Source organism: Lissotriton vulgaris, chromosome 8, assembly GCF_964263255.1.
Source record: "Lissotriton vulgaris chromosome 8, aLisVul1.2, whole genome shotgun sequence".
Taxonomy (NCBI): Eukaryota; Metazoa; Chordata; class Amphibia; order Caudata; family Salamandridae; genus Lissotriton; species Lissotriton vulgaris.
This window is the reverse complement of record NC_141696.1, coordinates 1,269,679,373-1,269,697,161: the sequence shown is the minus strand read 5'-3', so window position 1 is coordinate 1,269,697,161 and position 17,789 is coordinate 1,269,679,373. Positions and strand designations below refer to the sequence as shown.

At 45.6% G+C, this 17,789-nt stretch overlaps 1 protein-coding gene across 1 annotated transcript in view; it reads right to left on the bottom strand.

Annotated features, from left to right (window-relative positions):
* MIPEP (mitochondrial intermediate peptidase) overlaps nucleotides 1-17,789 on the bottom strand; it is an 833,321-nt gene that overhangs the window by 113,601 nt on the left and 701,931 nt on the right. The window contains exon 18 of the mRNA XM_086935192.1: nucleotides 8,676-8,749. Coding sequence (XP_086791318.1) covers nucleotides 8,676-8,749 — 74 coding nt within the window. The remainder of the gene's footprint in view (nucleotides 1-8,675; nucleotides 8,750-17,789) is intronic.

Sequence of the window (17,789 nt, the reverse complement as noted above, 5' to 3'; positions counted from 1 at the left end):
ACCCAGGCTCTCGGGGGTCCGATGAGATCCTTCCTATCCGCGGGTAGATGCATGCTGCAGACAATGGGCAAGTTCCAATTGCGCGGAGGTGAAGATGGGGGAACTACCATCAGATGTTGGGGCATTGTTCGGAACCTACTGTCTCTGATAACTGGACAGCGAGGAAGATCGCCGATTGGGCAGAGTTCGGAGGTCTCCCTTTTGCTTTCGGGGCAGAGTCTTCCATTTGTTTTTACTAAAACATGATGTAATACAAACATTTCTGAGATAATTCCGTGTTTAAAGAGGCGTGAGGGGAGGAATTCTGCATTTCCGAAAGGGAAAGGAACGTACGGGCTGAAGTCTGCAAGGACAAGTGTGCACTCCAGTACAGCATGGATGGTAAGGAGGAGGGCGTGCACGTTAACACGTCCATTGTGTGCCAAGGGGTAAGCTCCATTCCACCCACTCCCGTCTAAAACCATTATCTCTAGTCGTAGTTTTGATAAGTAGAAACCAACCTGCCCTACTCGCCTAGTGTAACATGATAAAAACTTTGATCGCTGTTAAGGGGTATGAACACTTACACCCATACCAGTTTTTTGGCATCTGGCTAGGACCGACTGCCTGTGTAGGGGCATATTGTATGCAGTGACGTATGCTTCGCTCTCAGGTATCCAGGGACCTTGATATTCCTGAACAGGATTGCGCAGAAGGTTGGCTTACCAAAGCTGGTCTCTCACTCTGTTTTTTGTAACAGAGAGCAAGTGAGGGAAGGTGGACAAAGGAGGGCCCGGTCCATTCTGGAGGGAGGGGAATAGAGTGATGAGAGTAGTGGGGGTTCCATTGTACCACATACTTTCCTGCCTATGTCTAGCACACACCCCTTAAAGCGTTGCTTGACGTTACATTAAAAATAAAAGGTCTGCAAGGCCACAGAAAGACTTCAGAGCGTACCATAGTGACTGTCTTTCCGTGTCTGCAATATTTTATTTTAAGTAGTTTGATATGTGACTTTTCTGACAGAAATAACTTGGTGTCCATTTAGTCAATGAGGAGTCTTGTACCTGGGACCGTTAGTTGCTTTTAAATCAGTGGGGAGTGTGTATTTGATGTACTAAGGCATCTTAAATCTGCCTATGTCTGGAGGGTGTTTGTTTATGGCATTGACTATGTGCATTCTTTTCATGGTATAACTTGGTTAAGCTAAAGAGCACAAGAGGTCGTGCTCCACCTCAGGTTTCAATAATTTTTAGGAGTTTTGCTAGAACACAGTTAACGATTTAAGTATCTAGCGTTTCTCACTGGTAGTATAATATAAAACTGTATGTGTAATTCTAGACTTGACCTCCCATACCCCGCAACTATACATAAAAGTTTGTCCAAAGCGTACCCCGTTGCATTTAAGGTGAAGAGTGCTTCATTCCCCCCTCCCCTGTATTAGATGCTGTTCTTGTAGTACAGTGATATTTTTCTTCACACAGCCGTCCCAGCTCCCTCAACCTGGAATGAACATGTGAGAGCCCTAAAATCCCGATTCAAGCAATCCAAGTGGTCTATCATAAGGAGATCACTATAGTGGTGCCTTTAAAATCATATCCGGCGTGACATCGTTTTACACCATGAAAGACATAACTAGGAAGTCTGGGCGGTGAACTTCGCTCTGCTCAAGGAGTTAGCAGCGTTTTCCACACTGCATTAAGTGGAGCTTGCAGACTTTTTTCCCTTGCTTGCGTTCGTCAACGTCAAGTTGGAGAGCGAGGAAAATCCAGCTCCCGGCGAGCTTTTTCCTCGTTCGCGATCGTCAACATCAAGTTGGTGAGCGCGAGCATGGAAAATCAACCTCCTAGCGAGATTTCTCAATGCGGGTGTAGGAAGGTACATCCTGACTATGGTTGCCCCCAACTTTTTGCCCTGTGTTTTAGCTGGTTTTGGACATAGTCGGCCTGGGACCCTGCCAATCAGGACCCCAGGCCTACTGCTCTCTCTTTAAAATGGATTCCATGTACCCTAGGTGCATTTCCAATTGGTACTGGGCCACCCTATCAGACCCTGTAACTCAGGGCATGGGTGTACCCAGGGCTGCCAGGGGCTGCAGCATGTATTATGCCACCCCTGGCTGGCCTCCTAAATTTGACACAACTGGCTGCATGACAGCTGGGGCAAAGTCGTGTAATCACCCTTTGCTGTAGGTGTAGTATACCTATACCTAACCCTAAAATGGACACACAGATTCCCATCAGTCACTCCTATGGCAGGCCTTGACAATCCTGAAGGCAGAGTGCTTGGAATCGTGTGAGATGGTGCTCTGGCATGAGCTGAGCCTGTCTGCAGCTTGCGGAACCAAGTCCTCATAGCTGTTCCATGATATCGCATACCATATACTCTTAAGTGCATTATAATCCTCGCGGTTAAATGCTATCTTTGGTATTGCTTTATCAAAACATGTCGAGTAAGGTGTCATACGAATTGGAATACTAACCCCTCGCCAATTCTGGCAACGGGGTTAGCATTCCACCCTTCTAGAGGGACACGACATGTATGTAACTGTGAACCCCGGTTAAAGTTAACTGAAGCCTCAGCTCCACAAAATGGATGCTGCCACCACAGACACGAGTCTGACCCCCTGCAGCTGGGAGTCCTCCCAGCGAGGGGAGCCTGGACAAAGGGTTTCCTGTCAGGGGCGGTGCTAGCACCGGTTCAGACATGGTTTTGTGTATCCTGGGTAGGCAGGGCTTTTCAGGAAGGTGACTGCTGAGTGCTCACTACGCATAGGCCGGTCTGAACCAGTTCCAGGGGCACACCAGCCCCTGGCCTGGGGCAAGTCCGGCATGGCAGAGGGGTGTAACCACCCCCCTCCTAGTCCCACCCATAGGCAGGACCTAGTCACCGGGTCAGCCCCTTTTTCAGTATAAAGATGGGAGCGGGCCCCCTGTTCAAATTAGATCATCTTTGGAATCAAGACACGACTTTCTTCGAAAGGACTTCACGATTTCTTCATCAAGATTCTCCCTTGTGGCTAAGGAGTAGTCACCCTGCATCAAGCGGGCACCATCCTAAAGAACACTGCGGTCTGCTGCAAGTCCTTCATCACGAATCCGACGACCCAGCTCGACGAGACCCGGCTTCCCTGGCACCTCTGACCTCTACTCACCTCTACAGCAAAGCTGAGAACCGTGAGTGCGACGAGACCTCGAGGGACCGACGATCGCCAAGACTGCACGACATCTTTACTGCAAGCCCACCGTGTCCTCCACTGGTGAGTGCTTTGGGGTCCGAGAAGCCCTGACCCTGCGCAGCTCCAGCACCCAAGGTCAGCCTCCCTGCATCTCCTCGATCTGCGTGGGGCCCTTCTGCTGTTTGCTGTGCACCGCGTTGTTTGGCTACTAGCCGGCTGGCTTGTGGCCTTCTGAACGACGCCCGACGACATCTCTTCTGCTGGTCTGGTTGCTCCAGGCTGGCCCTTGCTTCCTTTTTCAAGAGAGGCACCCCGGACCCTCCTGGTCCACTCCAGACGCCATTTTAGGTCCACCGCGTGGGCTTGAATTTGCCAAGGCTTTGTTGCCCAATCCTGGGTCCAGCGACGCCGACAGCTTCTATCTTCGTGGGACAGCTCGATCCTCCATCCTGGTCGCCGACAACGCCTCCTGGTTCGTGAGATCTCCGAGCACAGCGTCACCCACTCACCTAGTCGAGGTGGCTACCATCCGGTGCCCTCCTGGTGCCCACTGACTACTGGCTAGTAGTCTCGAACTTGGTCCCCTCTGCTTTCAGGTGTCATCCATCTTCAAGATCCAGGCTTGGATCCGACTGAACTTTCTTCACTGGTCACCGGCCAGCATCTTTTCTTCCGGCTCCTGGTCCGTCTACGAGGATTCCCGACGTCTTTTCAGACCTATGCAGCTGCAGCCCCTGGGCTAGGTAACTTCGGCATTTCGGTGCCCCAGCATAGCCTCACTATCTAAGGGTCAGGATCCACTGTCGTTTTCTCCCTACCAGGTCGGGTTCGCCCGAGAACACTAACTTTTCAATTTCTAGCTACCATAGACTTTTGTCCGCATCTCGCGTGAGAGTGCACACACTGCACCCGAGTCCCCTAGGCCTCCTGGAAGTAATCTAACGATTCCCTAGTCAAGTCCTAGCGATTCCAAAAGCTATTAGTACTGTACTTACCTGCTAGTAATTTCGCATTCCACTTTCAGAGTATATGGTTTTCCGTGCCCCTCGGACATTTGTATATACTGTGCTAACTTAAGTATTTTTGTAAGAGTTTTGGTTTGTGCTTAGTACCCTGTCCTCATAAAGAGTACAGGGCTGTTGTGATTCTTAATAAATAACTGTTTATTTTCATAACACTTGTGTGGTGTCCTTTCACTGGGTATTCAAGGGGTATATGTGTGGTATAACAGCTGGCTTAACACGCCCTCTCGAGTCTTTAGCCTTAGACTGCTCGTATCCACGCTACTAGGATAGCTGGTCTATAAGGTTGACTTACAACCAATCATCAATAAGGGTTGCTGGACTGATACATAGTGTTCACTAGAATAGTGACCACTGCATATCAGGCCACCTTCTCACAGCGGGCGGTCAGATTTCTCATTGCGAGTGGTCACGTATGCTCGAGACCGCTCGTGTGGAGTAACTTTCCGTTCCCGTTGAGAAAGCTGCCGCTCGAGTAAAAATCTACTTGAGTGGCAGAAAAGAAGCAGCACCCACTTGCGCCGTGCATTGTGCCGTCCGCAATGATTGCACAGTGCGGACAAGCATCTGGCACTGAAAATCACCATGAACTGCATTTATTTAACACACTCCTCCATTTGCAGAGCTTCGCGTAGCCCGGCAGGGGGTTACAGACCTCCGCCCAGGCTTAATCACAAGTACAACTTGTGAACAAATAATCTACTTCAAAAGGTCTGATTACAGGCAGGACCAATGCACTGATATGGAGTTTAAGGGCATTGTTCACCACAAGTAACATCACTTGCAGTGTCTACGAGCTAATATCCAGTGTTACAACATCTTACAACGTTAGCGATATCACAGGTTCCGTAGAATAGTGAGCTAGGTGGGGCTAAAAACTCTCTCAAGCTGGCGTGGACCTCAGTTTGTGGGTTCCCTGAATGTAGTGTCTGATGCGGTACTTTCGCCAGTCGAGGGTCGTATGCATATGCCTGGACAGCAATGGGAATTGTTCCCTGTCAGAGGGTTAAATAATGGACTGGAAAAGCAGAGTATATTTTTTTTAGGGATTGAAGGTGGTGCACAATTCATGTAAATAATGTCCACATGTAGCCAGGAAACACTCAGAAAAATTCCTTCCTGCCCTCCCTCCCCCCACCACGCGAGCCTAACTGATTTGTGCACAGACTTAGAAAATTCATCTAAATTTCAAAATCAGTCTTATGGATGTCAAGACCCTGACCTATCTCTGGGTTATATTTCAAGGCACTGTCCATGTTTGATCCCAGGTGCTCCTATAGAACTGGACAAATTTACTAAAACTGCTGTGATAATTACCTTTTGGCAAGGCTTCAGCGCCCTATTTCATAATTTGGAGATCAAAATAAAGTAGAACACGCAGTAATTTTAAAGGTGTGGTTTTGCACATATTTAGGTTGGGCATACCAGGCAGTCCAGCCGTCTGGTTTCAAAATACCTATTGAGGGCTTACCTGGAGGCAGAACAAGCCCATTGCCTACCACTGTTTGGCTTTGTCACACTCATTTGTTTACTCCTTATCTAATGGCTTTCTGTGTTGCAGCTTGTCAATCTAGCGTTTGTCCCTCCTCTCGAAAATAGCCTCTTTAAGATCTCCCTAATGGGCTGCCTTCTATACCTTTCACTGCTGATTTTATTTTAATGTAAGCTCTCCGGGTTAATGCATGTGCTTTCTAGCTGTCCCTCTTGTGTGCTTCTCTTCACCTGCACGTGCTCCATATTTCTCTTTGTTGCCCATATGCTTCTTTCCACCGGACTCTGTTACTTTTTGTTGCCCGCATGCTTTCTCCCCCCCAGCATTTCAAGGATAGCTCAGACTCCCATGATAGAGAAGGAAAAGTTATTTTCTTCTATTTCTAATACTTATTCATTCGTGGCTTCTCTGAATCCATATACCTCCTGCCTGCCTCCATATTGCCAAAAAGCACAAAAGGAGATGCGTATCGATACTAACATGTATTGCTTCAATGGAAGGCTAGAAACATCTGGAATTCTTAATGGTGTGGTGTCAGTTAGACTTGCTATGTATTTGTTTTCTTATATGCCGTATAAAGTACCCATTTTTTTCCTTTCTCAATCTAAAACCCAAGAAAAACTTTAATGTTTTTAGCCAAACCTGCCAATGCCTGATGCGTTTATTTTTCATAAAGAAAAAAGGAACGTAAAATGTTTTGTAATGTATCGGAAAACGTCTCTGGATTCCGCACACACACAGAAATAATATTCTGTCTTTTAAAACAATTTTTATTACGTTTTACATTAACATTCTTTCTAATCACACATCAAAACAGGTCAGTAATCCAATTTCATGAATATTACATAGCCTCTAGAACTTCTAGACATGGCACTAAGGGCAATTCTTTTACATGATATTTATAATCCCCAAGGTAATCCTTTTCTTTGTCTTTTCCCTTTTTCCTCACAGCCTTTGACTTGTTCATTTGTATACCTGAATTTGTCCTTCAATAGTCCCTTTTTCCTCGCTTAATCTATAATAATTTCCACTTGTCCCACAGCTTCTAAATTTTTGCAAGAAACATCTTCTCTAAAGACCACCTTTTCAGCTCCTGTACCTGCTTGCAACTTCCTCTGTAGAGGTAATTTCTGGGAGCCCTACTACATGCAATGTTTTTCTAGCTGCAAAAAGGCACAGTATTCAAAAGACAAGTTTACTTCTTGGTAGGACTACCTCAATGGGGATACCGAATATTAAAAATTGGGTTACTGGCACAATTCCATATTCCCAAGTCACTTATAATTTACCTCCATCATTCCTGTAATTTGTTACCTACCCAAATAGTTTTTCCCACTTTATACATGTTATATCACTGTTATTAATATTTCCTATTTAAAGTTTTCAGCTGAATCAGTCTCAGTATTTTATTAACCACCTTTCTCAGGTGCATTAACGCAGCCTCGCAATCAGTATCCTATATTTCACAGAGATCTTCCCACCTTTTTTAGGTTGAGCCAGGGCAGCGCATGCGCTGCAACGCATGCTATACTGAGGTATGGCATAGAAGCTCCACCCATTTCCCGCCCATCTTTTCAATTGGCTCCTGTTACTGACCTTTCAAAATCCTTGCTTTTCATTTGTGAATAGGTTTAGTAGTCCCTCCTTAGTACCGCCTTGTCTGCATTTGTAACCTCCCATAACGACTGAACTTTTAACTTGTGTTGTTACACGGGTTGCTGTATCTAGTCGGTGAGCACTGTTTTCTTTAATGATCTTCCCTATTCCACTTGCGATGTCGCAGCACGCCCTCACCTTTTATATTGTTATTAGTTATGTATTTTTTCATTTCCAGCGCGGTGCGCTTTAACTATAGCAGCAGCGCTTATTTAATTATTTAATTTAAGGAGCGGTCTGCTTTCACTTTAGCCGCTGTGCTTATTTATTTAATTTACAGCACGACTGCTTTCACTTCAGGTGGCCGCACTACAAAAGGTGTAGCGCTTTCACTTTAATGTTGGCCGCGCCCCATTCTCTAGATGCTGCTAAGAGTGTAACCTGAATACGGCATGCAGCATCTAAAGCAAGTGTTGCCGCCCCCTTTAAAGTGGTCTCGCATTTGCGAGAATTTGAGCTATTAGCATTAGAAATCACAATGCCTTTTATATATGTGTGTTGCTTTGAAAAAAACAAATAAAAGGCATTATCATTTGCAATGCCAATAGCTTAAAATCTCGCAATTGTGAGACCTATTGCATTGAAAATGTTGTAATTATTCTTTGTAGTCTTTCCTACTGGCAGGGCAATCATAATTTCAACACCACTATGTTTCCTGCCATGACCACCAGCTGTAGGAGAGATAGCCTCAGTGGAGAAGTAATATTCAGCCAGCAGAAATGAAACAATGCTGAGAGGCCATCATTGCGCAATAATTTCGTGCACATAAAACCAGTGCACGTCCTACAGTGGTGAACTCGGCTCCATGATTCAAACGTGCGCCACACTTGAAGTGGAACATTGTGAAGAAAGAATGGCACAACTACTTAAATTCGCATTCCTGCCTGAAGATAACCTTAAAGTCTCTTCCAGCCCATGCAAGCAGATAGCAACTACAGCGCCTTGAAACCCTTTCGGCCCGGGTGATTAGCCGCGCTTTACAAATCTTTAATTGATTGATGCATTGCTAACTATAGTAAAGTGGTCCTGCCGACTAAAATCATCATCCTTTTTTACACGCTACCAAACTTGGCCTGGAGAGCCGTCAGGGATATAAGGGAATACAGTTTACAGATGGCTCATTCAGTAAATCATGCACACAAACTGTAACCCGTTTACATACAGTTTACGAACAGAAATCCGTTTTATTTGTTGGACTAAGAGCATGACTCCAAATAGGCAAGGATGCAGAAGTAAACAGAGGGTTAACACACAGACGCGAAAACGCGTGGTTTGGGGAGCGGGGGAGCTGCGAGTGTTTAGAACAAGACATAACACAGATAAAAAAAAAGTCTTTCGTTCTCGTTACCTTGAACCATGAGGATGGGTTCCTTTCCGCCCCCGTGTGCCAGCATCTCCTTGCGGTAGCGCTCTCCCATGGCCCTGCGGGAAGAGACGGATACCGTTACAGCCACCTGCATCCCAGGCACGTCGGCTCTCAGAGCCAGCTGCCGCAGCTGTCTCTGGTTTCTGCGCGAGGCAGATAGCGCTACATGTCTCGTGAACTCCCGGCATCTGCAAACAATGGCGGCCTTCATCGCGAGCCGACTCCCAAAAACATACTTGTGATTCTAAATTACAGCACGCTGAAGGACACGAGATGTGCTTGATATCAGAACACCCGCTGCTGCCTAAACTGGGGGGCCCGTCTTACTCTGCCCCCCCTCTTTCTGTCCTTCAAACATTCAATTGAAAACACTACTGCGTTCTGAGCTAAAACACTAACAGTCTTTGCAAAGGAGGAAAACATGCTGATGCGGCCACCGGGAATACAGCTGCTGATCCTAATTGCATATCTAATTTCACAGGTGCAAAATGTACATCACAGACATAAAAGCAAGACTGACCACAAATAAGACAGCAAAATGAGCAAAAATATCATTTTTTCAAGTAATCACTGGCATACTCACGGAAAAATGTCACTTGAGTTTGGTATCGATTTTTCTGGTCAATGCTCTACAAGTTTGCAGATTCCACACTGTCAGAACCGCTTTCAGAGGGCCACGGGGCAAACGGGTATTACAGGGGCCCATCCGAGGGGGTTGAGGCCTTTTGCTCCTGATGTTCCAGGGCCCGACTTACTATGGATTCTGAGTAACAGAGCCAAGTACCTCTTCTGCACATGAGTCTCAGGGTATGTGTGATCTGAGGAGTCCAATGCTAGCTCAGGATTTTTATTTTTATTTTAAAAGTTTTATATAGCGCTAGCTTAAACTTTAAGTATCAGAGCGCTTTACATGCACACAGTAAATAGCAGAATGACATTACATTACATAGTAGGCCGGCAGTAAGGAAGCAAACCATAGAAACAAAAAGATACAGCATGGGCAAAAAATATGCAGTGCAGCGGAGGAGGAGAGAGCAATAAAAGAAAAGGCGAGAGTGACATAGTCCTGTCACCCACTATTCATGAATGTCCAGAGAGAGAGGAGACAACTCGGATAAAGAAGACTAGGGGGCAGGAAGAATAGGGGGCAGATGTATCAATATACCTATTTGCGATTCTCAAATAGCGATTTTTTGAGAATCGCTATTTGAGAATTGCAAAAAGGTGTGTATGTAAAAATTCGCTATTTTTTAGCGATTTCTTAAAATTCCTTAATTTCGATTAGCAAATTGCTAATCGCAATTAAGGAATAATTTCCCATTCATTTCTATGGGCCAGGAGGCCCATAGGAAGGAATAGGAAGTTATTCTCAATTTGCGATTCTCAATTTGCTAATTGCAAATTGAGAATAATTTCAAGGGTGCAAGGGTGTCTTAAGGATACCCTGCTGCACCCCTGAAATTTACATGTGTGTGCATATGGCGCACATACATGCCCTAAGGGCATGTATGAGCGCCACATGGCACCTTTACAAATGCCAAAAAGTGCATTTGTAAAAGAATTCGCAAATTACCACCAACTACAAGTTGGTGGTAAATCGCGATTTCTTAAGGTGAAATCGCAAAAATTAAATGTTTCTTACATAGCATTTAAGGAATCGCAATTTGCGATTCCTTAAATGCTTTCGCAAAATTAAGGAATCGCAAAATTTGTGATTCCTTAATTTTTGCATCATACATACCATTTTGAGAATTTTTAGTCGCAAACGCTGCTTTTTTGCGAATCGCAGCGTTTGCGACTAAAACATCCCTTGAGTTTCAGGTCCCTTTTGAAACAGTAGAAGGAGGGGTTGCATCTGAGGACTCCAGGGAGAGCGTTCCATATCCTGGGAGCGTTGCGAGAGAACAATCGGTATTGGGTGGTTTTCTTTTTCAATTTCCGAGGAATGAGAAGGAGTGAGTTGGAGCTTCTTAGTGTTCTGGATTGACCTGCTCTACTCAGTTTATTATTTAAGTAGTTGGGGTCAGGAGAGTGAAGGGTTTTGTGTGTGATGCAAGCCAATTTATAGATACATCTCCCTTCTATGGAAAGCCAATTGAGGCAGTTGAGAGCTGGAGTGATGAATTCAAATCATTAAACTTCTGATACGAGTCGAGCGGATATGTTCAGCACTGCTCTTAGAGGGGCTAGGTGCGCTTTCGGAGTCCCTATAAGGATGGCGTTCCTGTTGTCGATTTTAGAGAGAACTAGGGATTGGACTACTGTCTTGAGGTCATCGTGGGGTAGAAAAGGTTTCAGTTTCTTGAGGTGTTTTAGAGAGAAGAGAGCACTTTTTGCAGAGTTTTTGATGGGAGGCTCCATTGATAAGTTCTTGTCAAGGGTGATGCCTAGAGACTTAACTGAGTCGGATAGGGTAAGGGGGCAGTTTAGGGCTACCAGATTCTTGAGCCACTCTTGGATTGGATGATGGTTACTTTTTGGAGAGAATAGGATTAGTTCTGTTTTGTCTGGGTTGAGCTTTAAGTGGTTAACGTAGAACCAAGTTTGGATCTCGGTTAGGGTGGTATTGAGGAGTTGGATGTCGCTGGGAGACTTGATCCTGAAATAGATTTGGGTGTTGTCCGCGTAAAGGTGGTAGTTCACTCCGGATTTTTTCAATATGATTGTGAGGGGGTCCATGAAGAGATTGAAGAGGGACGGGGAGAGGATCGAGCCTTGCGGGTCCCCGAGTGTGACTTTAGTTGGCTTTGAGAGACAGGAGTTTTTAAAAAAAAATTGTTGCCAGCGGTGTTGAAGGAAGGAGATGAACCATTTTAGTACTGTGCCATTAATGCCGGACCGTTTTGACAGGGTCTCCAAAAGGGCTGGATGGTTTACCTTGTCGAATGCCACAGATAGGTCAATAAGGGTGAGTAGGCAGGCATCACCTTCGTCTAGGGCCTTGTGAATGTCGTCGGCGACGTTGAGCATAGCTGTTTCCGTGCTATAGCCTTTTCTGAAACCAGATTGTAAGGCATCAAGGAGGTTGAACTCATCAATGTGCTTATTGAGTTGGAGGAGAACACATTTCTCCAATGTTTTAGCAAGGAATGGGAGGTTAGAGATAGCTCTGAGGTTGTTAAGATCATTAGCATCGGCCCCTGGTTTCTTGAGAATGGGTGTGATTTGTCCTAGTTGAAGGGGGCCTGGGACACATCCTGAGGTGAGAGAGGCGTTGATGATTTTTGTCCAGAAAGGGGAAATGGTGTGGTTGAGTTCTTTTATGATTGTGGAAGGGAGGGGGTCCATGGTGTGGGAGGAAGGTTTTAGATTGGAAATTATATTGAAGACCTCGTTTACCGACATTAGCTCAAAGTCGGACCAATGCGCATTGTTTTTTAGCTGGAGGTAGGTCTGATCGTCCTTGTTAAGAGCTCTTTCCGAGTGGTTCAGAGAGGTTGAAGGGGGGCAGGTTAAGGGGGAAAGGGGGTTAGCAGTTTGTAAGAAGGATTGATCAATTTTAGAGACTTTATTGGTGAAGAAGGTGGCAATTTCTTCACATCGCTCATTGGTGGCTTCGATTTCTTGAGAGGGAGGGCAGTTAGTTTGGCTTTCAACAATGTTGACGAGTTCTTGTGGTCTATTTTTTGCCAGATCTAGTTGGCTGCGGAAAAAAGATGCCTTTTCACTGAAGATGTGTTTTTTGTATGACCGTCGAGCAGATCTAAGATGTGTTAGGCACCGTGACGAGGGGTTTTGTCTCAAGGACCTTTCCGTTTGTCTGAGTTGGCGTCATTCATCATTCAGGTCTACGTTAAACCAGGGTTTTGATTTGGTTCTCCTCAGTTGTTTAAGCTTGAGAGGAGCTACTTGGTCTAAGACCTCTGTCATTCTTGAGTTGAAGTGAGAAATGAGGTCATCACCCGTCCATGATGAGGGATGGAGTTGAAGATGGGGATGAATCTTGACTTCAAGTTCGGATAAAGGTATTTCTTTGATGTTTCTGGTTAACATTTTAGGTTTGACAACACAAATAGGTTGGAGGCTGGCAAGTGCGACAGTCTTGAACATAATGAGGTGGTGGTCGGACCACTCAATGGGAGTAATCTCTCTCAAGGAGATCAGATCGTTGTTTGTTATGATCGCATCAAGTGTTGCACCTTTGATGTGAGTTGGTTTATTGCAGAGTTGCTTGAGGTTATATATTTTCAGAAGGTTGGAAAGGTTCAGGACAGTGGAGACTTCTGGGTCGTTCCAGTGGATATTGAGATCACCCAAGAACACGTCTTTGGTTGTCTGCCAAGGAGAATCATGTTATTAGGTCTGTTAGTTCTTCGGGGAAAAGGGTACGCTCTCCAGGAGGATGGTAGATGTTGTGGAATTTGATGGGTGGGGTGCCCTTGGTGGTGAGTTCGACGCCTAGATATTCAAACAATTGGTATTCTGCAGGTTTGAGTTTGGTAATCTGTATTCCATCTCTATGAATGATGGCTAGTCCCCCCCCCCGAGTTTTGATCGGCCTGTCTTGTCTGATGAGGTTGTACCCTGGAGGGGTGAAAATGTCAAGAATGGGGGTGGAGTGGGTATTGAGCCAGGATTCTGTGAGGATTTCGTATTTCATCAACTTTTATTCGATTATAGGTTTGTATAATCATAAAAAGTACATTTTAAAACAGAGAAGTAAAACATAAATCAGAAAGATAGAATCAGTAAACATTAGGTCACAGAACTTGCATCACTGTACAAGAAAAAGAATTTCAGAGTGGGGTACTGTTTCTACATTTTGGAATGGATACAGGTTTAGGTGGAAACTTTGCGACGGGTTGATATTACTATTTTAAGAACGGTCGCTATCAATTTGGCTTCATACGGGGATTTCGGGGATTGTAAATGGGAAAGTGCTGGATATGATTGTCTGAGACCGCTTGATCGGAGGATGGGAAAAATCCATGTTTTTCTTGCTAGTCTGTAGTATTTGCAAAAAAGGACGACATGTATCGTGGATTGTACAGAAATTCCATCGCAAGGACAGCTCGTCAGATTTCGGGACCAGTTCTTCATTTCTGGGAATGAGACCAGACGGTGAAAAAGATCAAACCGGAGTCTTGTAATTAAAACTTTTCGTAGTTTGACAGGAAGTATGTCAGGTACGGCTGAATGAGTTTCCCTGTCTGCAATATACACGTTTTTTCGTTTTGTGTTTTGGTAATCTCTGCTTGGTTGCGGAGTTCCCTTAGATGGCCCATACATAATTCCTTCAGCTGTTTCTTCGAGATATCTTCAATTGAGGGAGGTTCGAGGAAATAGTGCTCACAGTCAAGATCTAGAAAGAATTTGTGAATGTAATTAAGCCACGGTATTTTCCTCCAGTACGCTAGGCCAAGACAGTCGGTAATGAGGGAACGGGTGATGTGACTTTCAGGGTTACACCATATACGCTGCCACAGTAGGATGGGCTGGCATCGTATGGTGTCGATCATATATTCCATACCAAGCTCCCGATGCGAGGCTAGGATCGGGGAGCTTTGGGGGAGAGCTAGTATGTATTTGATAAAGGCGTTCTCGGTAACCTGGAGTTGGTCGATACATCCATAGCCCCAGATGCCTGCTCCGTACGTAGCCACACTGTGGCATTTTGCGTAGTATATCGTTAACAGTTCCGCTGGAGCTGGTTTGCCTAGTTTCCTTGAGAAAGCACTTAATGCTGATACAGCACGACGAAAATTAAGATTTCTGGCTTCCACTGCCTTACGCCAGGTCATTGTGACATCCACTAGAATGCCCAGATATGGGTACACCAATGTTTTTTCTAATCTGCTGTTGTTGATGAGTATGGGCTTAGAGACTCCTGGCCTTGGTCGGATGGTCATTGTAAAAGTTTTTTTGATATTAACTTTTAGGCCCAGTGAGTCCATAAAAGTCACATATTTATTTAGCTGTAGCTGGAGTTGATTAGAAGTCCGTGCCAGGATGACAGAATCGTCGGCATACAAGAGAATGGGTATCGGACGGTGGTCTATCTGCGGGAGGTCCTGGCTCCCTTCCAGCATAGCCTGTTCAAGCCCGTTTGTGTATAGGTTGAACAGGAAGGGAGCCAGTACGCATCCCTGCCTTACTCCTCTTGATATTTTAAAGGGACGTGATAGTTCACCGCCGGTGCCAAAACGAACTCGACCTTCTGCGTTGGTGTATAACTCTCTCAGGAAGGCTAGTATGGGTGGGTCGACTCCAAGGTGTGCCAGGATCTGCCATAGCTTTGCATGCTGTACGCAATCGAATGCCGCGCTTAAGTCTACATAGACCAGGAAGATGTTGCCTCCTTTAGCGCGCGCGTACTTTCCAGCCAGGAGGACGAGGTTTAGGGCCTGTTCCACCGTTCCGAGCCCCTTCTGGAAACCGTATTGCAGGTCAGTAATGATGTTATTCTCCCGGGCCCAAGATTGTAGTCGGTCCAGGAGTATTCGACCTGCAATCTTGCCCGTGGAGTCCAGAAGGGAGATCGGTCTGTAGCACGCAGGGTCGTTACGGTCCCCTTTTTTGAAGATGGGCAATAGTGTAGATGTTGACCATGAGTGGAAGAGACCGGTTGAGGCGACTGCAGCCATGACCCGTGTAATGATTTTTGACCAATAGTCGACGTTATGTAGGAACAAGTCCATGGGGACCCCGTCTGGGCCGGGGGCCTTGCCTGTTTTTGAGGCCTTAATTGCCTTTCTGACCTCGTTGAGGGTAAAGCGTAGCTTGATTGGATAGATCTTGCTCTTAGCTGGTTCAGAGTCCTGTATTTGGATTGTTGGAACGGCATCCGATGGTATTCCGAAGATTTTTGAAAAGTGGGAGACCCAGTCATCCTCAGTTATTGCCACATCGAGATGGTCTGGGTCGCTGATGTTGGCCAGGAGAGGTGATCTTATGGTCTGCCAGAAAGCAGTGCTATCTTTCCTTAATGCACTGTTGTGTAGTCGAAGCCATAGGTCTTGCTTTATCTGTTTTTTACGATTTTTCCGAGCGGTATTGTAAGTTTTCCTCCATTGTGAGATTATTTGAGGGTTTCTCGGTTTCTGTCTTAGGGCTTCTTTGAGGGATGTAAGGGCCTTCCGACAGGCAGTATCGAACCATCTCGTGGTAGGAAGTCTGCGCTTGTTTTTTGTTATAATGAATAGCTCATCCCTTATTACTTCCTGGATGTTGTAAAAAGAGGTGACAATTAATTCTGGGGATGCCTCGGGGGACAGACAGTTCGTTAACCAGAGGTGTGTTTTTTCAAGAACCCTCTGTGTTGTCTCTTCCGGGTCGATCTTTGTCCATTTAATTGCGTACCCATTCAGCTTCTTCATGGCCAGCGATTGTTGGTCAAGGGAACTAGCTTTTGGAGGCAGTGTCCCAGCTTGCTTCATGAGGATTTCCACACTAAGAGGATAATGGTCACTGATTGGATTAGACCCTATTTTGTAGTTGCTTAGTTGCCCTTTGTAAGAGTTTGAGGCTAAAATATAGTCGATGGTTGACAGACAGCCTCGCCCGTGAAAGGTGGGTAGAAAGTCCTGCTCCGGATTGACTAGTTCATTGACAAAGTCAAGGTCTAGGGTGAAGAGGATTTCATTTAGTTTGTTACCACCCAACGTGTGCACAAAGTGGGGGATGGGATTTCCAAGTTCATTCTGGAGCCCGCAGTTCCCATTTTTGTGGTTTGGGCACAATGTGAAATTAAAATCGCCTCCCCAGATGAAGTAAAATGTGGAATTGTTATTTGTTTTTTGAAATGAGGATAAATATGCGGCTATTTCGTCCAGGTGTGAGCAGCATTCCAGAGTGCCGGAGTTATTGTAATAATTTATGAATATATGTAAGTTTCGTTTCGATACTGTTAACTGTGTGACTTGTATGATTTGAAAGATGTGTGTTTCCTTTAACAGTTTTACAGTGAGAGGAACGGTATTGGAAAAGTAGGTCATAAGTCCACCTTTTGGTCTGCCCATACTACTAGGTACTGCTTTGGTGAAAAATGTTTTATAGCCCGCTAAGTGAAGTGGAGTTGTACACCAGGTCTCTTGCAGGCACAGAATTTGCTGAGTCTTTGCTGTGTCAAGCCATGAAGGACAGGTTATTTTTGTAGTTAAGCCTGCAATGTTCCAGTATGCAATGGCCAAACTCAGGGTTGATGGTTCCTTCGCGGTTGCAGATGTTGTCGGGTTGTTAGTAATGGCTGCGGCTTGTTGATGGCACATTCCCGAGTTAGTATCAGCTTCTGCTGGAGGGATGATAGGCGGAGTCTTTTTTGGGGGTTCAGATAGTACCTGGGAGGTATGGAAGGGTCTTTCGGTTTTGGTGGAGAGGATATTAAATGGTTCCTGCAATGTGGTTTCGTGTCTAACATGTGTAAACTCTGGAGATATTGTTTGCTGCTTAGCATTTACTGTATGCGGAATAGTGTCGGGTTTATGATGGCTAGGTTTGTCCCGGAATGGTCAGTCGACCATTTCGAGACAATCATAACGGTTTTGGGTTGAAAGGCCCTGCCATCCTTCATAGGTTTGATAGGGTCTGTCTTGCCAATAGGGCCTCTGGCGTTCTCTGGGCCTTTCTCTCGGTCCACCCCTACCTATATAGTCGTATGAGTATTCCATCTGTTTCCATGGCACTTGGTACCATGACTCCTGGTTCCATAGTTCTTTGGGGGGCTGGTGCCATGCCCAGGGTGGAAGATTACGCTGTTGTTTAGCTGGGGGATAGAAGAAGGAAAGATGTCGAGCATCGATCCCCCCTTTTGTGTCGAGCTGAGGCCAGGCACAGATATAGTCTACTGTTGAGGGATCTCTGCATGTTACAATGATGCAGTCTCCGCGGATTGTTTTTGTCGTTTTGCCTATCCAGGCTACCCTACGGGCTGTAGTGATCCCTCCCGATAGGTGGGATTCGAGAGGTCTATTGATGCTTAACCACTGCATGGCTTTGTTTTTGAGTGACCATGCAGTTTCTGGTGTATCGTCGGTTAGCTCTGGTACTCCTGTGAGAACTATTGTGTAGGGAGTGGCTTCCGGAGGCAGATGGGCAGGACGTCTAGTTGATGAAGGTTTTTTGGGTGTGTTTTTAGGAGTCTTTTGAGGGGGCAGTGGT